The following is a 24,391-nucleotide window of genomic DNA, read 5'->3' as shown; positions in this document are numbered from 1 at the left end:
CTTTGTCTGTCTTTTCTTTAGGTACAGAATGATATCCAATAACCTTTATCCAGTAGGGTGCATTCTTCTTCTTCTTCTTCTTCTTCTTCTTCTTCTTCATATTATAATAATAATAACAATAATTATTATTATTACTATTGTATATGTACATATTCTTTTGCATACTTATGTTTGATTTCATTGTAAAACTGTCTTTTAAAACCAGCCATGATTTTATCTGATCCCATTATTTTCCACATAACCATTCTAACACTGAAGCTGGCGAGATGTAAATACCAGCACAGAATGCACAGACACACTATATGTACAGTATGTAAGGTGTTAAGTATGCGTTATGTAACCGAGCATAGTTATCTGGCCTTTTCCTCAGGCATCGTTCTTCGTCTCCACGGGTTCTGTGAGGTTCCTCTGAGCGCTGAGCTCCTCATATCTCTGCATGGATATCAAGCAGCTGCTGCTGTCCATCCCCTTCAGTAAACCATACATGCAGAGCAGTGACAGACAGAGAGTGTGGTCGAGCCTCATACACACTCATACACACACTCACTGTGGAAAACTGTCCTTACCAAAGACAAACTGCAGAGATTTGAACAACGGAGGAGTTTTTGAGCAGATTTGCTTTAAAAATGAAGCTTCTTGAGAACATTCCAGAGCTGCTGATATTCCTGCTGTGGCATCTCAGCCTGATCAACAGCGTACAGAGAGGTGGGTCAATGTGCATTGTGCTTCAGCTGAAATCCTCAGGGACAAACTTATCTTGAGTGAATTGCCTACACTGTTCTTGTTTCTGTTCTGTTTAACAATATATGTGTTAAAAGTCTCTGAATACCAACACTGAAGCTATAAAATAACTGTAACGGAGTGAGAAAGATCTCATGAGATCGCCTCGGCATTTGCACCTTAATATAAGTCTGCTACTGTGGACATCATAATTTCATGACTATGAATAACATCTAGTGGAACCTAATAACAGCTAAAAGCAATTACAAAACGAGTGAGCTTACATTAATCCCTTTTACATGTTTACTGTCAAGTATTTACATAACTGAAATATTCACCAAAATAGCTTAAGAGAATGGCTGCAGAATAACAGGATTTCAATTGCTTCATTTCTGATTTTTAGAAATATGTCAAACTCCTTGGTATGAAATGTATCACCTAGAAGTGATATCACGCTGAAAAAGACTGAAATCGTGCATTTCTTTTTATATATTTGCCGAGTTACAATAGTTCGACTTTCGATACGACAAAATTGTACAAATACGTTACGTTTTGCGAGGCAGAGATAGATAGATAGATAGATAGATAGATAGATAGATAGATAGATAGATAGATAGATAGATAGATAGATAGATAGTCAATAAATAGCAAATATATATATACACAGTGTATATACGGATAATATATAGATATGAGGATAATCTGGGATATACAATTAATTATATAGAGGGTGATTGAATAGAATACTAATATATACAGAATACACACACACACACACACACACACACACACACACATATATATATATATATATATATATATATATATATATATATATATATATATATATATATATATATATATATACTCTATAGTTTATACAGTACTGTAAATTGCTCTGTTTTGCTAAATGTACTGTAATTTCTTAAATTTTTAACAAATTACCGCATACTACCCCATACTGATCACCATTCTTTAAGACTCCTTGGTAGGCTAATCCATTTCTTGACTGATGTTTTCAAGTTACCATGGGCTCAACAGAAGTCATTTCCACTGTCCAAGTCAAGGACTGAATGAAGTTTTGATGTTCTTACAAGTATTTAAATAAAGAATATGCATTAAATTGTCTTTAAGGCTGTGGTTCTCAAAACAGGGTTCATGAATCAGTTCGAAACGGTACCTGAGTCTAAAACCATTTGAGAACCCGTGCTCCAAGGAACCTCCCATTAACATTCGCCTATTGTGCACTCAGAAGGTTATTAATGCACATCTGATAAGGTCAAAAAATGACTATGCTGCATAAATCTTCACGGGAGAGGTGTTTGGTAGGAGTATAACAAATGAGCTTCTGAATACTCGACAAACAATTTATGTGCAATTGACAAACTGCTCTGAAGGAAGGTATGATGGACATGCCATAAATTTGGGCGCTGATATAATAAAAAATACCTGCAGTAAAACCATCACCTGAATGGAAAACAAATGAATAAATGATTGCTCATCACCTTTATAGCAAAGGGCATCTATGTTGGCCAGAGTAAAAGAACAACTAGTACACAACAGGCCAAAAACAGGAATGATGATGTGAATGATGGACAAAGCATTGTCTGAGATCAGGGTTGGATTCTGGCCTGTACTTGTATTCCAGCTGGTATGGTGCTAAATAAGTTTGAGAAGGCCTGGTGCATAGACAGAACAAGTCTTTGGCTGATGTTCTTCTAAAGTTCAGGAGCAGTGTAAGGAAGAGGTGACATATCCGCTGATTCTCACGTCAGGAACTGCCAGGTTGTGTTCCCGAGGATTGAGACGGAGCAGTCAGCCAGTGTTAAGATTTCCACATGAGAAAGCTGAGTGGAGAATGAGCAAAGTTTGCAGAGTCATGGTGTAAATTACTGAGTCGCTGGCTGAACCTTTTCGGGGGATTGACCTACATGCTGTGCAGGGACTCGAACTGGATGAAATAAATTGACCAGAAGGAAAGTGAACTTGCATGTTAGGTCATGTAATATTAGCTGCACTAAAATTTGGATGGTTGGGTTGTGGATGTAAACGTCAGCCACTTGCTTATGCTGAACTAAATAAAGATGAATCATTTTTATTAATTCCATATTGGTTTCAGCTGATTCTTGATGGAGCCGATTCCTGATTTTACTGAATCATTATGCAGTCATTTTGATTTCCTTTGATTCCGAGTCATTTGGATTCTTGATTGACTCCTGATTTACAATGATCTCAGTTGATTTCTCAAGGAGTCATTTTTACTGCTGATTCAACTCAAGTAGTCATTTTTACTGCTGATTCAACTCAAGGAGTCATTTTTACTGCTGATTCAATTCTAGGAGTCGTTTTTAATTGCACGCTGGAGTCGTATTGATTACATTCGATTCTCAGTAGAGTCATATTGATTCTTGATCGATTCACGCTCTACCTGGTTCCGATTTATAATGATCTGAATAGATTTCTGAAGGATTCGTCTTTACTCCTGATGGAGTCATTTTAACTCCATGCTTGACTCTTCTACATGTTTATTTCACATTGACTCATGTTGATTTTAGTCCTAATCAGGTCATACTGATTTTAGCTGATTCTTGATGGAGTTACTTTGTTTGACCTTAAGACCTGATTGGGTCACACTTTATTGCTGTTGAAACTTTTTCCACATATACATTTCGAGACGAAAGCTGCTAAAACCGACATGGATATGACATGACAGGTTCTACCAGGAAAACAACTGGCTTGTTCCATTATCTTTCTTAATGAGTCTCCTGCTGCTGTCTCTATTTTCATTCTAGAAAAACATTGACTGACTCTGGAAATAGCTTGACCATCACATGCTTGATGTCATACATTCCTAGTCTCTGGTTATAAAGTGAGAATGTATAGTGTATGACAACTTCAAGGTTCTATGTACCTTCATACCTTCATCCTGACAAGTTAATGTATAGACTACAGTTTTCAAAATAATACGCAAAACGGAAGATAGCATGTGGTACCATGGTTTGTTCTTCTGAGGAAACAATTCCTCATATTTTTTAGCTGGTACTGATTTCACCGTGCTCTTGTTAGAGTTAACATCCTGGATTAAGAATGCTGAATCAGCGAACTTTCCAGAGTTCCATTTTAAAATGCTTAAAGTGAAAAAAAAAAAAAAAAGTTTTAAGAGCATAGAACTCAACAGATGAATCATGGCAGAAATCCTCCCTGTTCCCAAAAACAATATGGTTCCTGTTTAACTTTATTTATGCAAGATAAAGCCAAAGTGACGCTAATTGTGCTATGTCCACGTTGAAGTTATCAGCATGCTCTTTTTTATTCCCATGAGAGGCCATATTGAGGTTATTAGTCTTTAGAGTTGCAAAGATCAGCAGTCAGAATGTAAACTATGTTGTTTTCAAAGTTTTATTTCACAACGGCCATCGTAACTGCTGTAGCTATTTACGGTCATATTTCTTGTAAATTTGTCCTCCCTGTACAGCTTGATTGATGAGCAACTAAACAAGCTTTGATTCACTGGCTGCTTAGGTTTCGCCACTGTGCATGTCTCACTTGAGATCTATTGCCTTTCATGACCCAGATCTACTAAGGCTAAATAGATGGAAAAATGCTATTTCTGCATTTTATGATGCTAATTAATCTCTCTCCATCCATCTCTTTTTTGTTTGTCTCTTTCTGTCTTTCTCCTCAGCCCCAAAAATCATCACCTCATTAGAGACAGTTGATGCCTCACTGGATCACAATGCTACTTTTATATGCGAGGTCGACTCGTACCCTGTAGCAGATATAACATGGATGCGTAATAATTACCCCATACGGTAAGTAACTGCACTACGTAACTCATAAATAAGTTTGCCATCACTTTTTCAAAGATTTCAGCATCTAAAAATCATTTTATTTGATCACAGGCACTACGACTCCCGATATATCATTAAAGAAAATGGCCAAATGTTGATCATTCCCAATGTGAAGGAATCAGACAGTGGAGAATATTGTTGCACCTCCAATAATGGAATTGGAGAACCAGCAAAAAGCTGTGGGGCTTTGCAGCTGAAGATGGGTATGTTTTCTACTCTTTATCATTGTTTCCTATATCTGTTACATAACCAGACACCTGATGCTCTCCTGCTATTGACATAAAAAAAGGTGACCTTTTGAGGAGCGTTCTGGTACTTTTACGCCATGCCTCAACTCTCTTTGTTTAACTATTAATTTGCTTTACGGCACTTATTCTGAAAGTGGATTGCTCTCGAACAAAGATGTGTGTGGGATTGTGTTTTTGTTTGTACTGGTGTATGATATTTCTGTATATAATGGTTCTTTTTTTTTTTTTTACAAAATATAACATTATTTTATCTAATTCATGCAGAATCATATTAAGTTGCATCTTGACTGTACATAAATGAACAGTGGAAATGGCTTTGATTTTGAAGTATTACTGAAAATACACACTATAGTGGCAAAAGTATTGGGTCACCTGGTCATAAGTATATGATTTTTGAGTATGGCATCCCACATTTAGTCCCAATTTACTCTTCTGATTCCCTCCAGATGTTCCACTAGATGTTGGAGTTTGTTTGTGGACATTTGTGTTCATCAGCCACAAGCTTGTTGTGAAAGGCAGGTACTGATGTTGGTGAGGAGCCTGGGGTGCAGTCAGCGTTCACATTCATCTTAAAGGTGTTCAGTAGGGATGAGATCAGAGCTCTATAGCAGGCCACTCAACCATACATAAGCCATGCCTTCATGGAGCTCCATTTGTGCACAGGGGCATTGCCATGCTGGAGCAGGTTTGGGTTTTTAGATTCAAGTAAATCGCAAAATGTTATTATAGCGCATCCAAAGACGTCCTGTACAAGTGTGTGCCTCCAGCTTTGTGGTAACCTTTTGGCAGGAAAGGTTAGGTGTCCCAATACTTTTGTCCTATTGGAATGCATTGTATTATCAAATCCAAAATCAGTTTCCAGTCATACTTTTTTTTTTTACAACATTATAACCACTTTATCTGCGTAAAGCTGCTTTGGAGATGATGTCGATTGTTAAAAAAAATGTGCTATACAAATAAAAAATAATTGAATTGAATTAAATTTGCATGTGAAATTTTTATTTTCAGAGCCCCAGATTAAGAGACATCCAACAAATGTGACGTTACTATTGGAGTCCAAAGCCGTGTTGCCATGCGTAACATTAGGATATCCCAAGCCAGACATCTCTTGGATTAAAGGTGGTGATTTGATAAAGGTAAGTTTGTGCTTTTTGTACATGTCCAGTGATGTGATGAAAAAGAAAAACATTCCGTGTCGATTTCACCTGTTGGGATTTTATTTGCCTTAGGTTGATAACCGGATATCAGTTTTGGATTTTGGTTCTTTAAAAATTCACAACATCAGGAAAGAGGATGCAGGACAATACCGCTGTGTGGCTCAGAACAGTTTCGGGATTGCCTATTCAAAACCGGCCACTATTGAAGTACAAGGTAATATGATGTTTAAAGTCATTTCAAGTACTCCATACTTATGTGTCTATTCAGGAACACTTTATAATAAAGTGTACAAACGATCATTTATTAATGACAAACCTAATGATGTATTAATGATGCACTAATCGTTAGCACTTCAAAAAATAATGAAGCTTGTACAGCCTCTGAGTGATACTATATGAAAATTTATAATGGTAATACAATGTCTGGCCAATAAAAAAAATCACTATTTGGATTTAACTAAGCAAAAAGGTAAGAAGCTTCAATTTCATAATTACTGCAGAAATGAAGATTTTCAGATTCAAGTTATTAAAGCCTAACAGTCAGTTTCTCATTTCTTTGGTCATGGAAAAGATATTACTTTGTTTCAGAAGGGTCCAATTATTGATCTACATCGTGCAACAACAGTAGGCTATGTAAGACCATTTCCCGCACACATATTGCAAAGGGAACTCAAAGGATTAAGAGTAAATAGTTTATCAACTTATCCATAAGGCTCATCAGGAAATTTGCTAGGGAGCATAAAGATTGCACTCTGGAGCAACACAAGAAGGAAATAAACTCTGATGAGTCCAGATTTACACTGTTCGAAGGTAAGAAGAGAGGTGGATGAAGAAATGCACCCATCATAGTGAGTGGTGGGGGCAGTGTTATGGTCTGGGGTTGCCCTAGTTGGTCAGATCTATAACAAATGACCAGGTTTTTCCACCAACGGATTCTTTTTCCTTTCTGATGACACATATATCTCTGAAATTTGATTCAATTGGCTTAATTGGATTAAATAAAATACTGTGGCTTTCTTTTGGCCAGGATGTGTAGTGAAGTATAAACATTGTGTTAATTAACACATTGTTTTATGATGCCCGCTTAAAAAGTTAATTTTAGTTTCTGAAAATTGGAAACAGAGTAATTGAACCCAGATTTTAGGGTATAATGCAATGCGTGTTTGCTTGAAACCATCATTGAAAAACTTGGAAGGAATTTAGAAGGATGATAAAGTTTAAATATTAACATTATTGATAGAATCCACAATGGCTGTTAATTTAAGTTAATGTATGGGGTCATTATTTTGCTAAGGATTAGTGCAGCCATTTATATTCTATTTGCTTATTTGTTAACAGTTTAGTAGTGTTTTGTCCTTCTTTCTTTTACCCTTTTCAATGATGTCTATGCATTTTCTCAGCTCCTGCTAAAATACTTAAAATTCCCAAAGAGAGGAAAGTGCAGATTGGAAGTGAAGTGGCCTTGGAGTGCAATGCGACTGGAAATCCTGTTCCTTCTATCACTTGGCTGGAAAATGGGAATACAGTAAGCTTGCTTTCCATTATATTACTTCTTATCTTATTTTTGTGCCTTGTGAGACCAGTAGGCTTCATCGTCTTTGTTCAAGCTCAGGAGAACAAACTAATTGCAATTTAATTGCAGTCATTTGACCGGGGCTTTCAACAAAGTACAGCAAACTGCCTGACTTTTATTTCCCAACTGTAATGTCCACATTTAGGCCAACAGGGGGCCTTGGGGGTCTCGCATTCTCCAGTCGATATGTGAATTAACACCATTCCAGCTACATTAATGACTTAAAGACACTATTGTGAGATCACTGATAAAACCAGAATGGCTAATAAAAAAACAACACGATAAAACCTGAGATCATTAGGGAGACCTTTGAGAATAAAGTATATTAGACCAGAACATGAACACAATTGCAGCTGTGCGGTTTCTCATTAGTGCCGAAAGATGGTAGAGCGGGTAACACTTTTGGAATGAAGACACTTTCTGGAACGTAATTGGATTTGATCCAGATGATGCTTTTGGGAAATTTGTGTTCATCTCATACAGCTACTGCACAGATGAACAAAAGCGCAGTAGCTCAGAGGAGTAAAAACGTGTCTCAGACAGCAGGGTCTCAGAAAAATCGAGATTAGGGATGGAAAGATTCAGCGATTCGCACGGGTGCATCGGCAGAAAAGTTAACGATGTGATGCTTCGGTTTAAAAAAGTGTACATTGGAAACAAGTTGCCAGTTGTATCATGATGCCTCATTTTTAACATATTTGCATCGGTAACAAAGATTTATATAAATAAATATTGATAAATGTGCAATACTTGTATTATTTAGAAATTGACCAATAAATTGATATGTAGATCGATTTCTTTCCTCGTTCTGACACATCGCAACACTACGGCGACCGAGGCGTGTCCTGAGAGTCACATAGAATACAGATTAACATGGCAGAGGTAGAGCTGTAACTTCCTGGAGACAGAACTGAAAAAGAACATCTGGTTTTATTTCTTTTTTCTTTTTTGTGCTACGCATCGAGATGCGAATCGCATCGGCCTCAGTTATGGAGATGCACAACCCTAATGGAGATGCGAACTTCTCAACCATATGGGCAGTCAGGGTAAAGCAGTTACTATAAGAAATTCCGAATCAAACCAGATGTGACATACGATACAATCTGACACCAAGAGATATACATATACAATCAGACATCATTCTATGTTAAACAACACATTTTTATTAGTCTTATATAATAATAATAATACTATTGAGCCCCAGCATTCAAATCCCTCTGAATAATAGAGTATATTGATGTACAGCCAGTACTTTAGTCAGAGTTGCTGCTGGGAAATGGTAGCTAGCCTGCTGTTCTTTACTAATTACCTACTCCCATAAAGACTGCATGTATTGACTCAGTTTTTGCATTAACTTCGGAAAAGATGACTAGTCCACTTTTTTATTCCTGTCTAGTAAAAATCAATAGTCTTGAAAGCCTACATGAGTAAACCATAGTGTTTACAGGATATGAGCTAATACCTTTGACTTTCTCTTTTGTACTCTGGATTCCTCATTCAGTCTTGGTCTATTTACACTTCACATTCTGCAGAATATTCTCTAAGGCATTAAGATTAAGAGTACCTTGATATTAGAGAGGACTTGTAAGGACTGCTGTTGAAGCTGCTTGCATTTTTCTTTGTATCAAGAGCAGCTTGTAGGACATGTTGACATGATTTACAATCCCTCTATCTAACTGTTATGATGTAAAAGACTTTCTCGGTCTTGATAAGGAGCTGTGCAGACGGGTTGTTTAAAGATGAGGGTATAGTCGGAGGCTTTATGTCAGTGTGCTTTCTTGGCATCGTCGCCCTGCCATGGTTTTGTGTTACCAAACATGACCTCGTCCTTTCTTTATTTACGACTGGAGTTCTCATCATTTTTATCTGCCTTCCTTTCCCACAGTAAAATAGAACAGCAATTTTCAAACCCACTGACGAATACATTCATCAAAACCAGGCGTATGTTATCCCAGTCTTGTCCTGTGCGTATTAAGAGCTTGCTGTGGGCCGGATTCGAGGAATACAGCAACACATGCTTTAGCTGTTTTTTTTTTAATTTTTATGTCTTTCTTGAAATGGAATTTGGAACTAATCATTTAGCAATACTTAAATATAATTACATGTAATTATCTATGTATTATGTACATACAGTAAATAAAACTTATCAATTTAAAAATTAATATTAAGTTCCTTCCAAGTACTTAAATAAAAATAATACTTAATAAAAATGATGTGTCTAATAAGAAAATAATTTATTATTATAAGAAATATGCATAAGTATGCAGCATTATAATAATATTAATAATAATAATAATAATAATAAATATAATTATCATTATTTTATATAGCACCTTTAAAAGTTACATCTCAAGGTGCTCTCCAAGCTTAAAAATAGGAAATAAAAATAAAATTTTTTTTTAAATACATTACTAATAAATAAATAAATAAATTAAACAATTCTGAATCCTTCTGAAAAACCTGCAATTTTTTTTGACAACCTGCAAGATTTTGAAACCCAACAAGCAAAGTGTTCTACAGATCTGGAATATAATAATGTATCCATGAACTAAGATCAGTACACTAAATATTATTTATAATATATATATATATATATATATATATATATATATATATATATATATATATATATATATATATATATATCTCAGATAGGAGCTGAGGGACTCACAGTCTTCTGCCTGTAGAAGCATCTACAGAATATTTACAGTATTACGGGTGTTTAAAATTACCCCCATGTAGACAGGGCAAATCATTAATTTCCTCTAGCCGGATGAAGTGGTTCTAAAAACAGCTCTGTGAACAAGTGTCAAATATAGAAGTATGAGTAAAACTCAAAACTGTCACACAAGTTTACAATGTTCTCCTAAGGTCAGCAGATTTAATTGGCTAAATGACTGAGGGTGTGTAGTAACTGATTGAAGGTGTGATGTAATAAACTATGTATTGGACATTGTCTCGATAATATGAAGATACAATATTTGCTTTATTATTAATACTACCACTTAATAGTAGTAGTATGCTAAGATTTTTATGTAAATGAAGTATGAAACATTTGTAATAACTGTCATCTTATATATAATAAAGAAGAATTAAGATGGACATTGTACCTTATAATGGTTTGTACGTTTATCCCTAATGAGGGAGTCACTCTGTGACTGTGGCAGGAAGAATCTCCCTGAGACTTTGTAAGAAAGAAACCTTGAGAGGAACCAGACTCAAAACGGAACCCATCCTCATCTGGGTGGAACCGAATGTCCATTCCTTACAGTTCCATCATTGTTGAGGTGTTCTGTTCAGTTCTGTTTAAATGCAGAACTGTTCATGCAAACTGTGGTCCTGAGCCAATGTAGGAGACTGTTTATATTAATTACAGTCCAAATCCATCCTCATCGTTCATTAGTTGCTTAGTAACTTCATGGATCTTTAGGCTGTTGATGTGCACCTAGCTCCAGCTGCACAGAGTGCTCCTCAGTTGAAAAGAACTCCATCCACAGAGGACGGGGAATTTGCATTGTATCAGGAAGACCCAAAGAGAAGAAAGGAACAGGAAAACCTGATTGATTCTGGTACCTCAGAAACATGTTTAACTCGACATGTTTGGGTATGATGTCTTTTCATGCTGTAAAATTAAGAGGCCCAGACTTGAACCTACATGACAATAACCATGTACACAGACGAAGATCAATAAATACATGGGTTGCCAAGTTTGGAATGCAAGAAGTTTTCTTCTCAAATCCCAGACCTCACCCCAACTGAACACCTTTGGTAGGAACTGGAATGCCAGCATGCCTCAGGCCTCGTCTCTCACCATCAGTGCCTGGTCTCTAATGCTTTAACAGCTGAATGAGCACAATTCCCCACAGTCTTTCTATAAAATCTTTTCCAGAAGAATTGAGGTTATTATAACAGTAAAATTGGGGACTACGTTTGGAATGCGATGTTAAACAAGCACATTTATGCACATATGGCTTCCATAGACTTTATGCCACATACTGTATGTAGTGCTGAAATATTGCGTTATTGTTTGTGTTGTTATTTATCTTCCTGCAGATCACAGGGGCATCGGTAGAGGAGACGCTGGTTGGGGAGGTGATCGTCTCTACCCTGCGTGTGGTGGTGAATAAACCGGCCCTTTACACATGCCAGGCCACCAATCAACACAGTGGAGGAGCCAATACTGTCAAAGCCACAGCCAAAATCACTGTCTCAGGTGGGATTATTTCAAACACTTATCATCAAACAAACATGCAGTCACATTCTGGTCTTAACAAACAGAGATTTATGTCGTTTTCATCTTAAATCAGTCTGCATTTAAATGATAAGGCATGTGCTCTGTGTCTTTTGAGTTACTACTAAATAATAGACAAGCTACATTTACAATTAGGGCTCTTGGAAGACAGCCTTAATCATAGTAAATTACAATAATCTCATTTATACAACAGTTGAGGGCTTTTCTCAAGGGCCCAGACTAGGGGAAGGGGAAGTGGTTAAAAGATTGGACAATCTTGCATCTAGATATCCATGCTCTTTTTTTTTTTTTTTTATCAGACTGTAAGATCGCTAGATTCTCATTATGCTGCTAGTTTGTAAGCTCAATTGTTTTTTTGTTTTCAGCTGGATCTGAGGTTGTGTGTGTTTTTATTTACCAAGGGAGGTTTATTGCAGTCAGGCCTTATTTGTTAGCATAGCTGTTCTTTGAAGACTCTGACATCCCAGCAGGTGAACCCGTCACCCCCGGATATATTCATGATGCTAGTGTGCTGTGAAGTGAAGACACAGGAATGTACAAAAAAAGAAAAAGAAAACTGGTCAGGGATTACTTGTGATTTATGATATTGTGTTTGTGTGCTTTGCTTTAACAGAAAAACAAGCTAGAAAATAATTATTTGGAATTCACTAACGCTGCTCTACTGAGTATAAACTCCCCCATTAGCCCATCCAGACCGTCAAAGTTCACACCTGCTCTTTCCTCCAGGCCACACACACACACACACACACACACACACACACACATTCACACACATTTTGTGGGCCAAGCACATCATAAGCATGGTCTGGGTTACAGAGTGTCTGCATTATTCTTTGCCATGGCCAAGAAACTGCCTAACTTTTCCTTTCTTCTTCGGTGTCATCCTGCCTCTGATTTCTGGATCCTGTGATTTTCCCATAGAATGGAGGTAAGAATCTATACACACTAAAAACACTGTGGTTGTATTGAATTCAAATGTTCTTGGCTTGAACTGTCTGTCAGTGTGGAACACTAAACTTCGCATGCAATACATTCACCATGGGAAAATGTGATGTTGGCCTTCTGCTGCATATACCTTGCAGAATTGGAGTGAATATCTATTAGTCCTAATTAAGCTTTAGTCCTTCTAAAGCTTTTGTTGGATCCTCTCACAGTCTGCTGCAGTTAGTTTTGGATCTGGTTGAGATTCTGATCTGTGATAATGATAATAAAGCAAAAAATTCCATCCAATTAGAGAAAATATTATAATAATAATAAAAAAATCCAACATTCCTTTGCATGAAGTCTGATAGCTGGATAATGTATTTTATATGAGTGGGTGGTTTGCTACTGGAAAAATCGGAGCATATGGGCTGGATAAGCGTTGATGGACATAACATACACTGTACATAAGCAGCCTGTGAAGTATTATGCTAACCCACGCGTACCACATGTTCTGAATTAAACGTGAACTGAAAGCTCAGATTGGACATCTGGCCATAATTAGAGGAATGTTAAATGAAGTAAAGTGTATCTTGGGCTTTGTTCTCGGATGTGTAGAGAGGTTTGCTGGAGAAAATAGTCCTGTTTGTTCAAAGTTTATATCAAACAAGTAAATCATGTAGAATTAGGAGCAAGAAATAATGGCGTATATTATATATTATTTGTATACACATACACTATATAAACAAAAGTTTGCAGACACCCTGTATCTGCTTTTTGAACATCCCATTCCACATTATATCCCCATTTGCTGTGTCCTTCACAATTTTAGGAAGATGTTCCACTAGATTTTGGAGTTTGCTTGTGGAGATTTGTGTGAGAGTCATTCAGCCATAGTCAGGTCCTGGTGTAGGTGAGAAGGTGAGGAGGCCTGGAGTGCAGTCAGCATTTTTATTAATCCCAAAGGTGTTTAGGAGGGTTGAGGTCAGTGCGCTATAGCAGGAGATTTTCCATTTCCAACCCATGGAAAGCATTTCTTTATAAAGCTAGCTTTGCGCAGGGGGCATTGTCATGCTAGAACAGGTTTGGGTCTCCTAGTTCAAGCGAAGGGAAACTACATGCTGTGTGCCTCAAACTTTGTGGTAATAACTTGTGGAAGAACCACATATACAGTAGCTGGAAAAGTCAGATGTTCCAAAGTTTTTGGGCAATATGGTGTATGGTGTAAATACATTAAGTATATTTAAAAAGATATAAATAAATGAATCTGAATTTCTTGTGAAGAGAGGTTTCTTTATCATTTCTTAAAGGAGTCTACAGTGCTTACTTGTCTTCAGGACAGAGGTGTTTGCATTTTGTGGTTTCTCATAAACACCTAAAGCCAATCAGAATTAAACACTGGAAACAGTTTTCTTTCTGTAATGCCGCATTCTATGATACATTGCTCATCATGTCCTTCTCATTCCCCAGGTTGTACAAAGGTAGTGCTGGTTACTGTAGTATGTACCGGGGAGAAGTGTGTCGTGGGCTGCTAGGACGTTCAGCGCTTGTCTTTTTAATTCGTCTCTGCCGGAGCCTGAGCAGGCGCAGGAGTTCCTGGTGCGTGGAGGCTTGGCTGAGCTGGAGGGAACAAGCCCACTGTGCCTGCCTGCTGCTCGCTCACTGCTCTGCCATGCTGCCTTCCAGGACTGCAGCCCATCAGGCCTCGGTCCTGCACCCAAACCTGTCTGCAGGTACACCACCGAATCACTCTGATTTTTATTATTGCTCTCTGCAAATCTGTCAAATCCATGAGGCACTCCAAAAACCTATAACTAACACCAATGAGAACACGTTCTGGCCCAAGGACTGAGGCACAAGGACTCATTTAAACTCACAGCCAGTCCCAATCAACTTGGGTGACCACATTTCTGGAAACAAGTTCATTTTTTTTTTTTTTGTGAAAAAAACAAAAGAACCTAATGAAGGACACATGCTGCCTGTGAACCTTTTTCTGTATTTACAGAACAAGTTCTGAGTGCACGCAACATGACCTGAATCTGACAAAGACGTCGACAGTCAATTAATTCACAGCTAAAAGGCATGTTCTGTACATGGATCAGTGACTGCAAGAAAATATATAGACACATTTAGAAAGACGAAAAGACAAAAGTTGGTGCAATCAGAAGTCAAACTAAGTTAAATAAGATAGAAGCAGAATCAGAAAGGGTTATATTGCCAAGTATATTGCACACTTTCAAGACTCCGGTACTGAACTGACCCTCATAATTATCTCGATCAGTGTGAACTACTTTATTCCAAGTGCCGTGAAGAGCTTACGTAGGTGTCATGGAGCTATTTTATCATCATTTTATACTGAAAGGTCTGTTTGGCTCTTATCTGCTCTCGCAGTCACTAACAGGAACCATGAGCCTCATTTGGGAAATTCCCATGCCATAAACGTAAGCCTTTTATTTTTCCACATCGCTCCAATGAAGTATGAATGTCATCTTCTAAATGTCTCATAGGGAGCACTGTCTGGCTGTGAGGGAGCTTTACTGCTATAAGGAATGGCACTCGATGGAGGAGAGGAATCATCGAGCATTCATTTCTCCAAGCCTGAGTCTCACTTTGCCAGACTGTGAAACTCTGCCCAGCCAGCAGTCAGATCCAGCGTCATGCACCGCCGTCCCTTTTGTAGGTAAGAAACTTTTCGTGTCTTACACATCTTGGAAGTTTTGAAGACAAAATAAAAACGCTATATATCATAGAAATTATGGTGTAAATTACAAATCTCAAACAAGTAAAGAGCACAGTCTTTAGACATGCTCAGCTTCAGACATGCTTTAGACTTCAGACAGCTTCAGACTCTGTATAAAGCAACACACTATGATTATGATGAAATCCATAGACTCATGTTAATGGTTTTAATGCTTGTCTCTGGCTTATTTTGTACCACTTCTATCTAACTGCATAATCTTGCATTTTCGACGCCAAAATCTGACTGAACACAGCAGATTTGTAATTTGATCACAGTGCACAATAATTGTAAAAAAAAAACATACTAAATATCATCTGTCATCATTACATTCTGTCATATGTGCTGATTATCTACAATTTTCTTTTTCTTTTCCCTACAGAGATGAAGAAAGACCAAATTACAAGTATGTATCGAATATGGGTTTTTACACACTATAAGGCAACAAGTTTGTGGACACTTAAACGCCAATCCCAGTGGTGAACACGCCCACTTGACAATTATTTCCTGCATGCTCCTGGAGGGACTTTCTACCGGATTGTATAATGTGGCTGCAGGATTGTTTCCATTCAGCCACAAGAGCATTAGGGTGAGGGTGAGGGTGAGGAGCCCAGTTCTTAGTCTATCCCAAAGTTTAGTGAGGTTGAGGTCAGGGCTTTGTTCAGGAGATTCGAGTTCTTCTACAATTCATCAACCTTTTCCTCATGGAGCTCGCTTTCTCCACAGGGGCATATATACACATTTAAATATGCACATATGGGTGTGATTGGCAGGTGTCTACAAACCTTTGGTCATATAGTGTATGCACTGTTTTCTGGTAAAACAGAGAAAAAAAAGACATAACATTTATAATTAAAGTAATAATTGGCATGAATATGCAGATTAAAAGTGTTTGTTTTTTTTAATCAGCAACATGCTACGAAGATAGCGGAAGGTTTTATCAAGGTTCTCACAGTGTCACAGCGTCTGGTATTCCCTGCCAGCGATGGGACCAGCAGGTAATTATTTACTCGTTTTTTTTTTTTTTTACCTTAATTGAGTCCATTGAGGAGCTGGGACGCAGGATAACATTATAATTGTCTGTGAAAACCAAACAACTGTCAGGGAGCTCTGTTATACAGAACCAGCACTGACACATCCAGAGCTCAGTGAAAAGCGCCAGAGAAAAGAGCAGTGTGACGAATAACAAATACTACATCATACGTCTGGAGGTGACTTTGTTGAAAGGTCTTGGCGTGTGTTTGCATGCCGAGGAGGCATCCTGATGGTTCTCACCTCCCGGTGTTTATTGTAAACTCTGTTTCCTGTGAGAAAGATAAAATCCGTTTACACTGTGCTAAATTATTGATTATTTTGAAAGTACATTCTCAATTTTTTCACCAAAGTTTCCATGGTTAAAGCTTGATTGATGAAGCATGAAGGCTAGCAATGCAGCTACATAGCTAGCATTAATGCTCAGAGTTGTATTCAATAAATTGTGAGGATATAATACTGCACTCTAATACTGAAATTATATTTACCATTAAGCAATGAATGTTAGTTTACTAGGAGTTAACTAGCCATCTAACCATGAGAGACAGCTAATGCTATCCACAGTCAAAAGCAGTACAGTAAATAACAACTCCATTTATCTGTCTGATACACCAACAACGTCTGATTATGTTAAACAGATGTCTGCTATCCTAATGTAGACTCAGTCTAAGGTTCAGACATGCAGATGAACATCACTTCTCTCACCTTTTTTGGAAGCACTCTATGGTTAACAGCATGGTGTAATCAGAATAGTAGAAATTCAGGAGAACATGGCAGATTTACTCCCTTGCCATTAGACTATAGACAGTATAATGTTTAATTTCAAACCTTTTTACTAATTAAAAAATTGAACATTCAGGTCAACTTTGATATAATACCAAAGTTTTTAAAAGTTTTCTTTATCTATATAGACATAGATTTTCTATACCTTTATATTATTATTAATAATAATAATAATAATAATAATAATAATAATAATAATTAATAATCTTAATGTTTTATAGTGCCATCTGACAGGAAGCCAATACAAAACTCCAGAGAACTCCTGGAGAAATATGCTCACCAGACCTGGTCTTAGTCAGAATCCTGCATCTGAATTTTGGACAACCTGTAATTTATTTAATGTAGATTTCGAAACTCCAACAAGCAAAGCATTACAGTAATTTTTCAGCAATGATAACATGGGGTGGAGTCTTGCATATGTATGTGAACTGCAAAACTTTAGAAGAGGTTTATTTTTAATCATACTATCCCGGGTCACAAAGTCTCTTCTGAGTCTAGTTCTTTTAATAGTTTCTTCTTGATGTCGCTTTAGAGAGCTTTTCTTCATCACAGTCGCCTCTGGCTTACTTTTAATTGATTAGCTCATTAATTTAAAACTACTTTATGCATTTCTGTTAAGCTGCATTGTTAAATGCTGCAATGTTAAAGGCATTACACGAGGTGGTATTAAAAACTTTCAAGACTAGATTTGTAACACATAGTAGCACAAGGCAGCATGCACAGTCACAGGGAGCACTGGCCTTCATAAGTAAGTGTGTCAAAAAGACATCGTCCTGTGCAACTGGTGCTGTTCTGACCACGTGTGCAATCTGAGCTCCTCACACATAAGATACAACATGATCTTACTTCCGCACTTAACCTAATCAGCAGATTTGGCATCTGCGAACTTCGCCATCTTCCTGAAGATGAAGATCCAGTTCAAAGGTCACCATTTTGACACCATTGTGGAAATCCGGTGCGAATTACAAAAGGCGATTGACACACTTTGAAAGGCAGACTTCCAGGACACGTCTCAGAGGAACACTGGGAGGGCTGTATTGCTGTGCAACGTAGATAAATAAAGTACTTTCTTGTAAACGGAGCTCATCTCTAAACCTTTTTATACCACCTCATACAAATACAAGCAAAATTATTACAAATTACTACTAAACACCAAATCAAACATGAACATTAACTACAAACAACTCAACAATCAGAATTTCAACACCTCCAGCATTCATGATTTTTACTCTTCTTGCCAGGATCCTCATCCTCACAGGCTGTCTGTGGACGTGATCCCTGAGCTAAAGAATGCTGAGAACTTCTGCCGCAATCCTGGAGGGGAGAGTGACCGGCCATGGTGCTACTCTACCAACCCCAGTATACGCTGGGAGTACTGCCTGGTGCCCAAATGTGTCGAAGGTACACACAGGCTTTATTACCAATATTCAAGAGTATTTCTTCACTATTTTTTGGTTTCTGTTTTGGTTTTCCTCTTTAAAAGGATAGAAAGTCTTTAAGGAAAGTTTATTTTACACCATATTGTCGGAGATCTGTAATTTCTAACAATGGATATTGTAGCAAACCAGCTTGACGTAAATAAATTGATTACGAAAATACATTTTAGCAGCATAAATGAGTCCCCATATGGCCCCCTTATCCCTAATGAGCGAACTAATGGTGACTATGGTAAGGGAAAACTCTGTTAGATGGTATGAAGAAGAAACCTAGAGAGGAACCAGACTCAAACCAGAGCATATCCTCATCTGAGTGACACCAAATGCCCATTCATTACAGTTCTATCATTGCTGAAGTTATCAACTGTTCACTGTTAATGGTAATTGCCACACTAAGGCATTCTGGCAAACCTACACAGACACTATTCACAGTCCAAATCCATCTCCATGGTTCCATAGTTTAACCCTCCACCTTACGCTGTTCTTGTGGAACCATCCTCAGCAAATGGCCTCCAAATAAAGACGAACTTAAATTGGATTGTTACTGTTTTTGGTCACTTGTTCATAATTGAAAGGAAGCACTACATTTACAAGATTACAACATTTGAACTTTTAGAAAGGAATTAAACATATAAACACAAGACTGGTACATGGTACCTTAGAGATAATGTGGCACCAGGGTGTAATATGTAGGATATACAGTGTATCTATGTAATAGACTACTACATAACAGGCCAAATCAAATTTCTGAATATCTCATAACTCTTATTCGATTATACTGTACTCCTCCTGAAGGATAAAACATGTCCTAATTATCCAGCCTTTTATTTTAAAACAAACCAATTGCATGTTTTTGATCATTTCCCAGTTGTTACCAGCGTGAAAGTGCTGCCTGCTCCCAACCTAGCCTCTCCAAACCCCATACCCGTATCCACCGGCTACTACATGAGTGTCATCATATTCATCATGGCCGGATTTGCAGGTGTAGCTTTCTTCACCATCATTCTGCTCATGTGTCTCAAGAGAAGAAAAAGGTGGAAGCGTCGAAAAAGGTGTGTGTAAGAGGTAGCAATGAGACTATAAGGGAAAATGGATGTCAATTAAATTATTCGTTAATGTTATAGCATGCATTTCTTTTTCTTTTTGCTTTCTAATATCCAAGGTCTGTTTTGCAATTGTGGAAAAAGTATAAAACATAGTGACCAATAAAACAAGAGCGATGTTTATCTCTTCATGTGAAGCCAGCATGCAGAATGTGTCTAGCCCTCTCAGTGTGTGTTGTGTTGTGTATTCTCAGTAGGGCCATGGAGGTGCCAACTCTCACCGCTCTTTCCTCTGAGCTGTTGTTGGACAGACTGCACCCAAACCCCATGTATCAGCGCCTTCCTCTGCTGCTCAACTCCAAACTCCTGACGCTCGAGTACCCACGGAACAACATCGAATACGTGCGCGACATCGGAGAGGGAGCCTTCGGGCGAGTGTTTCAGGCAAGGTGAGAAGGAAAAAGCTGTGCCAAGCAATGCCTAGTGGTACAGCTACAAAAAAAACACATGTCTGCTGACCCAGATTAGAAGAAGGATTGTGTGTCAGTTTTTTCACTGATTTAATTTTGTACATCAAATCACAGACCATGTATGCGAAAAAGTTATCAAATATTTGACAGATAAATTCAGATGTCATAGTTGTTGCTGTAGTTGTCCTTTGGCTGCTCTCGTTAGCGGCCGCCTCAGTGGATCATCGGTCTGCATATTTGGTTTGGCACAGATTTTACGCCGGATGCTCTTCCTGACGCAACCCTCCCATTTTATCCGGGCTTGGGACCAGCACTGAGAGTGCACTGGCTTGTGAATCCCCCACTGGATGGGTTGGTTCCCTGCCCACGAATCAAACCTGGGCTGCAGGGCTGAGAGCACGGGATTCTTACCTGTAAACCACCAGGGAACAAATTCACATAGGACCTTATTAAGGTTCCTATATATATATATATATATATATATATATATATATATATATATATATATATATATATATATATATATATATATACTTTAAAAAGCACCACTGCAAAAACAGCTACAGAATAAATAATTATTTTGAATTTAATACCAGTGTTTTTTTTCCCTTTACTAAGCTCTTGCCTCTGTTCAAATCGAGTATGATGAATAACCTTGCATGTGAAAAGTTATCCTGTGTGGACATGACATATAAACACACATGCAGTACATCAACTGGTGTTTGCATAATCCGCGGCCATGTAATCCGCCTGCAATAGGATAGTATGCGGTGGGTTGGTGTAGACTCCTGGGAACTGCAGTGTGGGGTGTCAAACTCACACAGTTCACTCCTGAAATAGATACGGCGATGAGGCTATCATCAGGCATCATATGGGCACTGATGTGAAACTTCCCTGCAGACTTTATCGTGCCAGTAGGCACTGCTTAGAGCACTATTTATAGAGGCGCTGCTGGTATTTACCTTCTCCAAGAAGACTGGAGCACAGGAAGTGCTCCTTTTAATGGCATGCTAAGTCCGTGCCTGAATGGCTGCCATTATGACCCAGCAGTGGAGAAATAGGGCTTTTATGTTTCCATCTTACTCTATGACAATCGGACTCTGGATATGGTCGAAGTTTAATTGGTTTAGATAGAGCACACTGTCAAACTAGGAAGCAAAAAGTGCCTGCTGTTTATCATAAAGCTGAAGCCGTGTTTGGAGTTGTGTGCTGCAGCTCAGGTACTTGGCCTACATAGTAATTTAGATTTGTTGTGATAAAAACTCTCGATGGTGATAATTGGGTTATGGATTAAATTGGGTTCTTTGCATGGATTCTCATGTCAGTGTTTTTTTTTTTTCTTTTGTTAAACAAAAAAACACTACACACCAATATCACAGCTGATTTAGTGACCATTTTCCCTGGATAGTGTGGCTGATTAAGTTGGTCATCTGAACGCAAATAGACAGCACATTTTGTCTAAAAAACGGATGATCAATGCTACAAAAAAAAAAGCCCTGTAGCTAGGATTCGAACTCACAACCTTCAACCATTGTGCCATTACTGCATTATGGGGAAGATCTGGGGGCATTTTGCTTTAGCTTTGGTACTATTGATTCATTTTTTAATTTGTTGCATCATTTAAAAACCAAAGCATCATTTGGAGGTTCCTTACATTGGTGTTTTGATGATATGCAGCCAAAAGTCTTGTCTTACACATCCATTCATGAATCTTCCAATCAGCACTAATGCAACATTTTTAAATAGTAATAATGGATCAAATGTGGCTCATTTAAAAAAAATTGACTGTCAATTCTACAGACTAACAAAAGGGTTGCTGAATAAAATGCGGTAAAATTGTAAAACCAAACAACTGAAACATTTTTTATAGTACTGTAATATTGTATATTCTTCAGAAAAGGACACTTAATCCAATTAATTTGCTCATCTGGTTTAAAAAAGAAAAAAAAAACATTTATGCAGTGAACTGAGGTTTTTTGGGTTTTACTAACAGCATTTATATAATAACCAATATTTTTGAGCTTGTGCAGTTTGCTACAGATGCGGTTTGCGAGTTCTGACTAGTGCGCTCTCTGTCCATCCAATCAAAGGACGTGAAAATTCTGATGCGATTGGTCGCCTTCTAGGGGACCTTGATGTGGCCAAATCGCAGTCTTATTGGTTAAAGCAACAGCTTCGAGTAATGTAGAGTTTAAGCTTAAAAGCCCACTGGTGCTGACTCTGAAATCTTCTGATTGGATAGAAACTCCAACCTACATTTTTACTTGTTTGTGCTGCTCCTGATGGTCCACCACTGAAAGATACAAGCAAACAATAATAGAGAGACTCTAAGAACGCTCTGTAACCTTTTAGTAGTTAGTGTCTTGATTAGAGCAATAAGGACTGTATGTATTTCTAACCAAGTGTGCTACTTGTTTTGTAGAGCTCCTGGGCTGTTACCCCATGAACCTTTTACCATGGTGGCTGTTAAGATGCTAAAAGAGGAAGCCTCAGCTGACATGCAGAACGACTTCCAGAGAGAGGCAGCTCTCATGGCAGAATTTGATCATCCCAACATTGTCCGGCTACTGGGTATGTGTGTTGTCTCTGTTATTATCTTTACAATACAAAGAAACTATGTTATTCTAGCAAGACTGATGGAATTCACAGTGAACTTCTAGTGACTTCTAGTGAACTTGTCATACTTACCATGGTTTATTTGTTATAAAACATTTTAAGTATTATATGGGATGTGGATTTTGGCTTTCTTAAGCATGCGGTTGTCTAATCAGTATTTGTTTAAATGACCTTGTGTTGTTATCATGTCCTTGCTTCAAGAAAAAAATGACAATAGGTAAATAGATGATATCCTGCTGCTGGCCTCAACCCTTGCTGCTGAGCAAGATCTCAAAAATGCGTTGGAGAAATGTCCCATGCCTAACAAGGATACTTTCTTTTTGCAGGCATCAACTACAGAACTGTGGTTTAATTTTGTTGTCTGTTTTTAGGGGTCTGTGCTGTTGGGAAGCCTTTGTGTCTGATGTTTGAATACATGGCACATGGAGATCTAAACGAGTACCTGCGGCGACGTTCTCCAGTCCAGCAGCGCCCTCTGAGCCAGGGAAGTCTGACGTGGCCTAGTTCCCAGTTGTCTGAGCCTGATCCGTGTCCACTCAGCTGCCTGGATCAGCTTTCAGTATCCAAGCAGGTGACAGCAGGCATGGCGTACCTGTCTGAGCTTAAATTTGTTCATCGGGACTTAGCTACGCGGAACTGCCTCGTAGGCGGGAACCTGGTGGTGAAAATTGCAGACTTCGGCCTGTCGAGGAACATCTACGCGGCCGATTACTACAAGGCAAATGAAAACGATGCCATTCCTATTCGCTGGATGCCGCCCGAGTCTATCTTCTATAATCGCTACACCACCGAGTCAGATGTCTGGGCGTATGGAGTGGTGCTCTGGGAGATCTTTTCACATGGTATGCAGCCTTACTACGGCATGGCACACGAGGAGGTGATATACTATGTCAGGGATGGCCACGTGCTGCCGTGCCCAGAGCAGTGTCCGCTGGAGCTTTATAACCTGATGCGTTTATGCTGGAGCACACACCCGAGCGACAGACCCAGCTTTGCTAGCATCCACCGCATTCTGGAGAGGATGCATAACCAGATGCTTCACTCTGACATGAACTGAAAGATGATCTGAGGAATCGACAGCACAGAAAGCTCAAAAAAACAATCGTATTCATTGAGGAACAAGGTAGTCTGTAACTATTTCAGGCTGAATCTTTTGTCCATTGAACTCAATAAGTGAATTCAGCCATATGTGTAAACAGTCCAGATAGTTCTGAAGTTGAATCTAATGGAGACAGTAGGGTCCAAATTCCTGAGTCCACTATCAATAACTGGTATGAACAACAAATCCAATTTGTTTCTCAGTGCATTTTTTTATTTTTTGTAATTTTAAATGGTGGCACAGTCATCTGTATTTTTATCTCATAGGTCCAGGATCTTGAAGATGGTCCTAAGATGCAAATCATCTCTGCTTGTTCTCCAATTTACTTCCCACAAAGAAAATAAATAATAAATGCACTGCCTATGCTAAATTGGCCCAATGTATAAATGCTGTGCTGTATACATTTTTGTGTTTTCAAAAACTGAAATTATTTTTTTGCATGCAAAACACAGA

The 24,391-nt window shown here is 38.2% G+C and overlaps 1 protein-coding gene across 1 annotated transcript; it reads left to right on the top strand.

The window, feature by feature from the left end:
- Nucleotides 1-437: 437 nt before the first annotated feature.
- On the top strand, nucleotides 438-24,391 carry musk (muscle, skeletal, receptor tyrosine kinase). The gene is given in 18 exon segments (XM_046862024.1): nucleotides 438-705; nucleotides 4,406-4,532; nucleotides 4,623-4,774; nucleotides 5,828-5,955; nucleotides 6,049-6,190; nucleotides 7,377-7,501; nucleotides 11,603-11,762; nucleotides 12,723-12,729; nucleotides 14,193-14,272; nucleotides 14,275-14,455; nucleotides 15,230-15,402; nucleotides 15,842-15,865; nucleotides 16,369-16,457; nucleotides 18,516-18,675; nucleotides 19,579-19,762; nucleotides 20,008-20,202; nucleotides 22,646-22,794; nucleotides 23,211-24,391. Coding segments are annotated over 18 exon segments (2,841 nt in total). The 5' UTR covers nucleotides 438-626; the 3' UTR covers nucleotides 23,897-24,391.

Source organism: Silurus meridionalis, chromosome 11 (genome assembly GCF_014805685.1).
Source record: "Silurus meridionalis isolate SWU-2019-XX chromosome 11, ASM1480568v1, whole genome shotgun sequence".
NCBI lineage: Eukaryota > Metazoa > Chordata > Actinopteri > Siluriformes > Siluridae > Silurus > Silurus meridionalis.
Note: the sequence above shows the minus strand (reverse complement) of the source record. Positions and strands in the feature narration are given on the sequence as shown.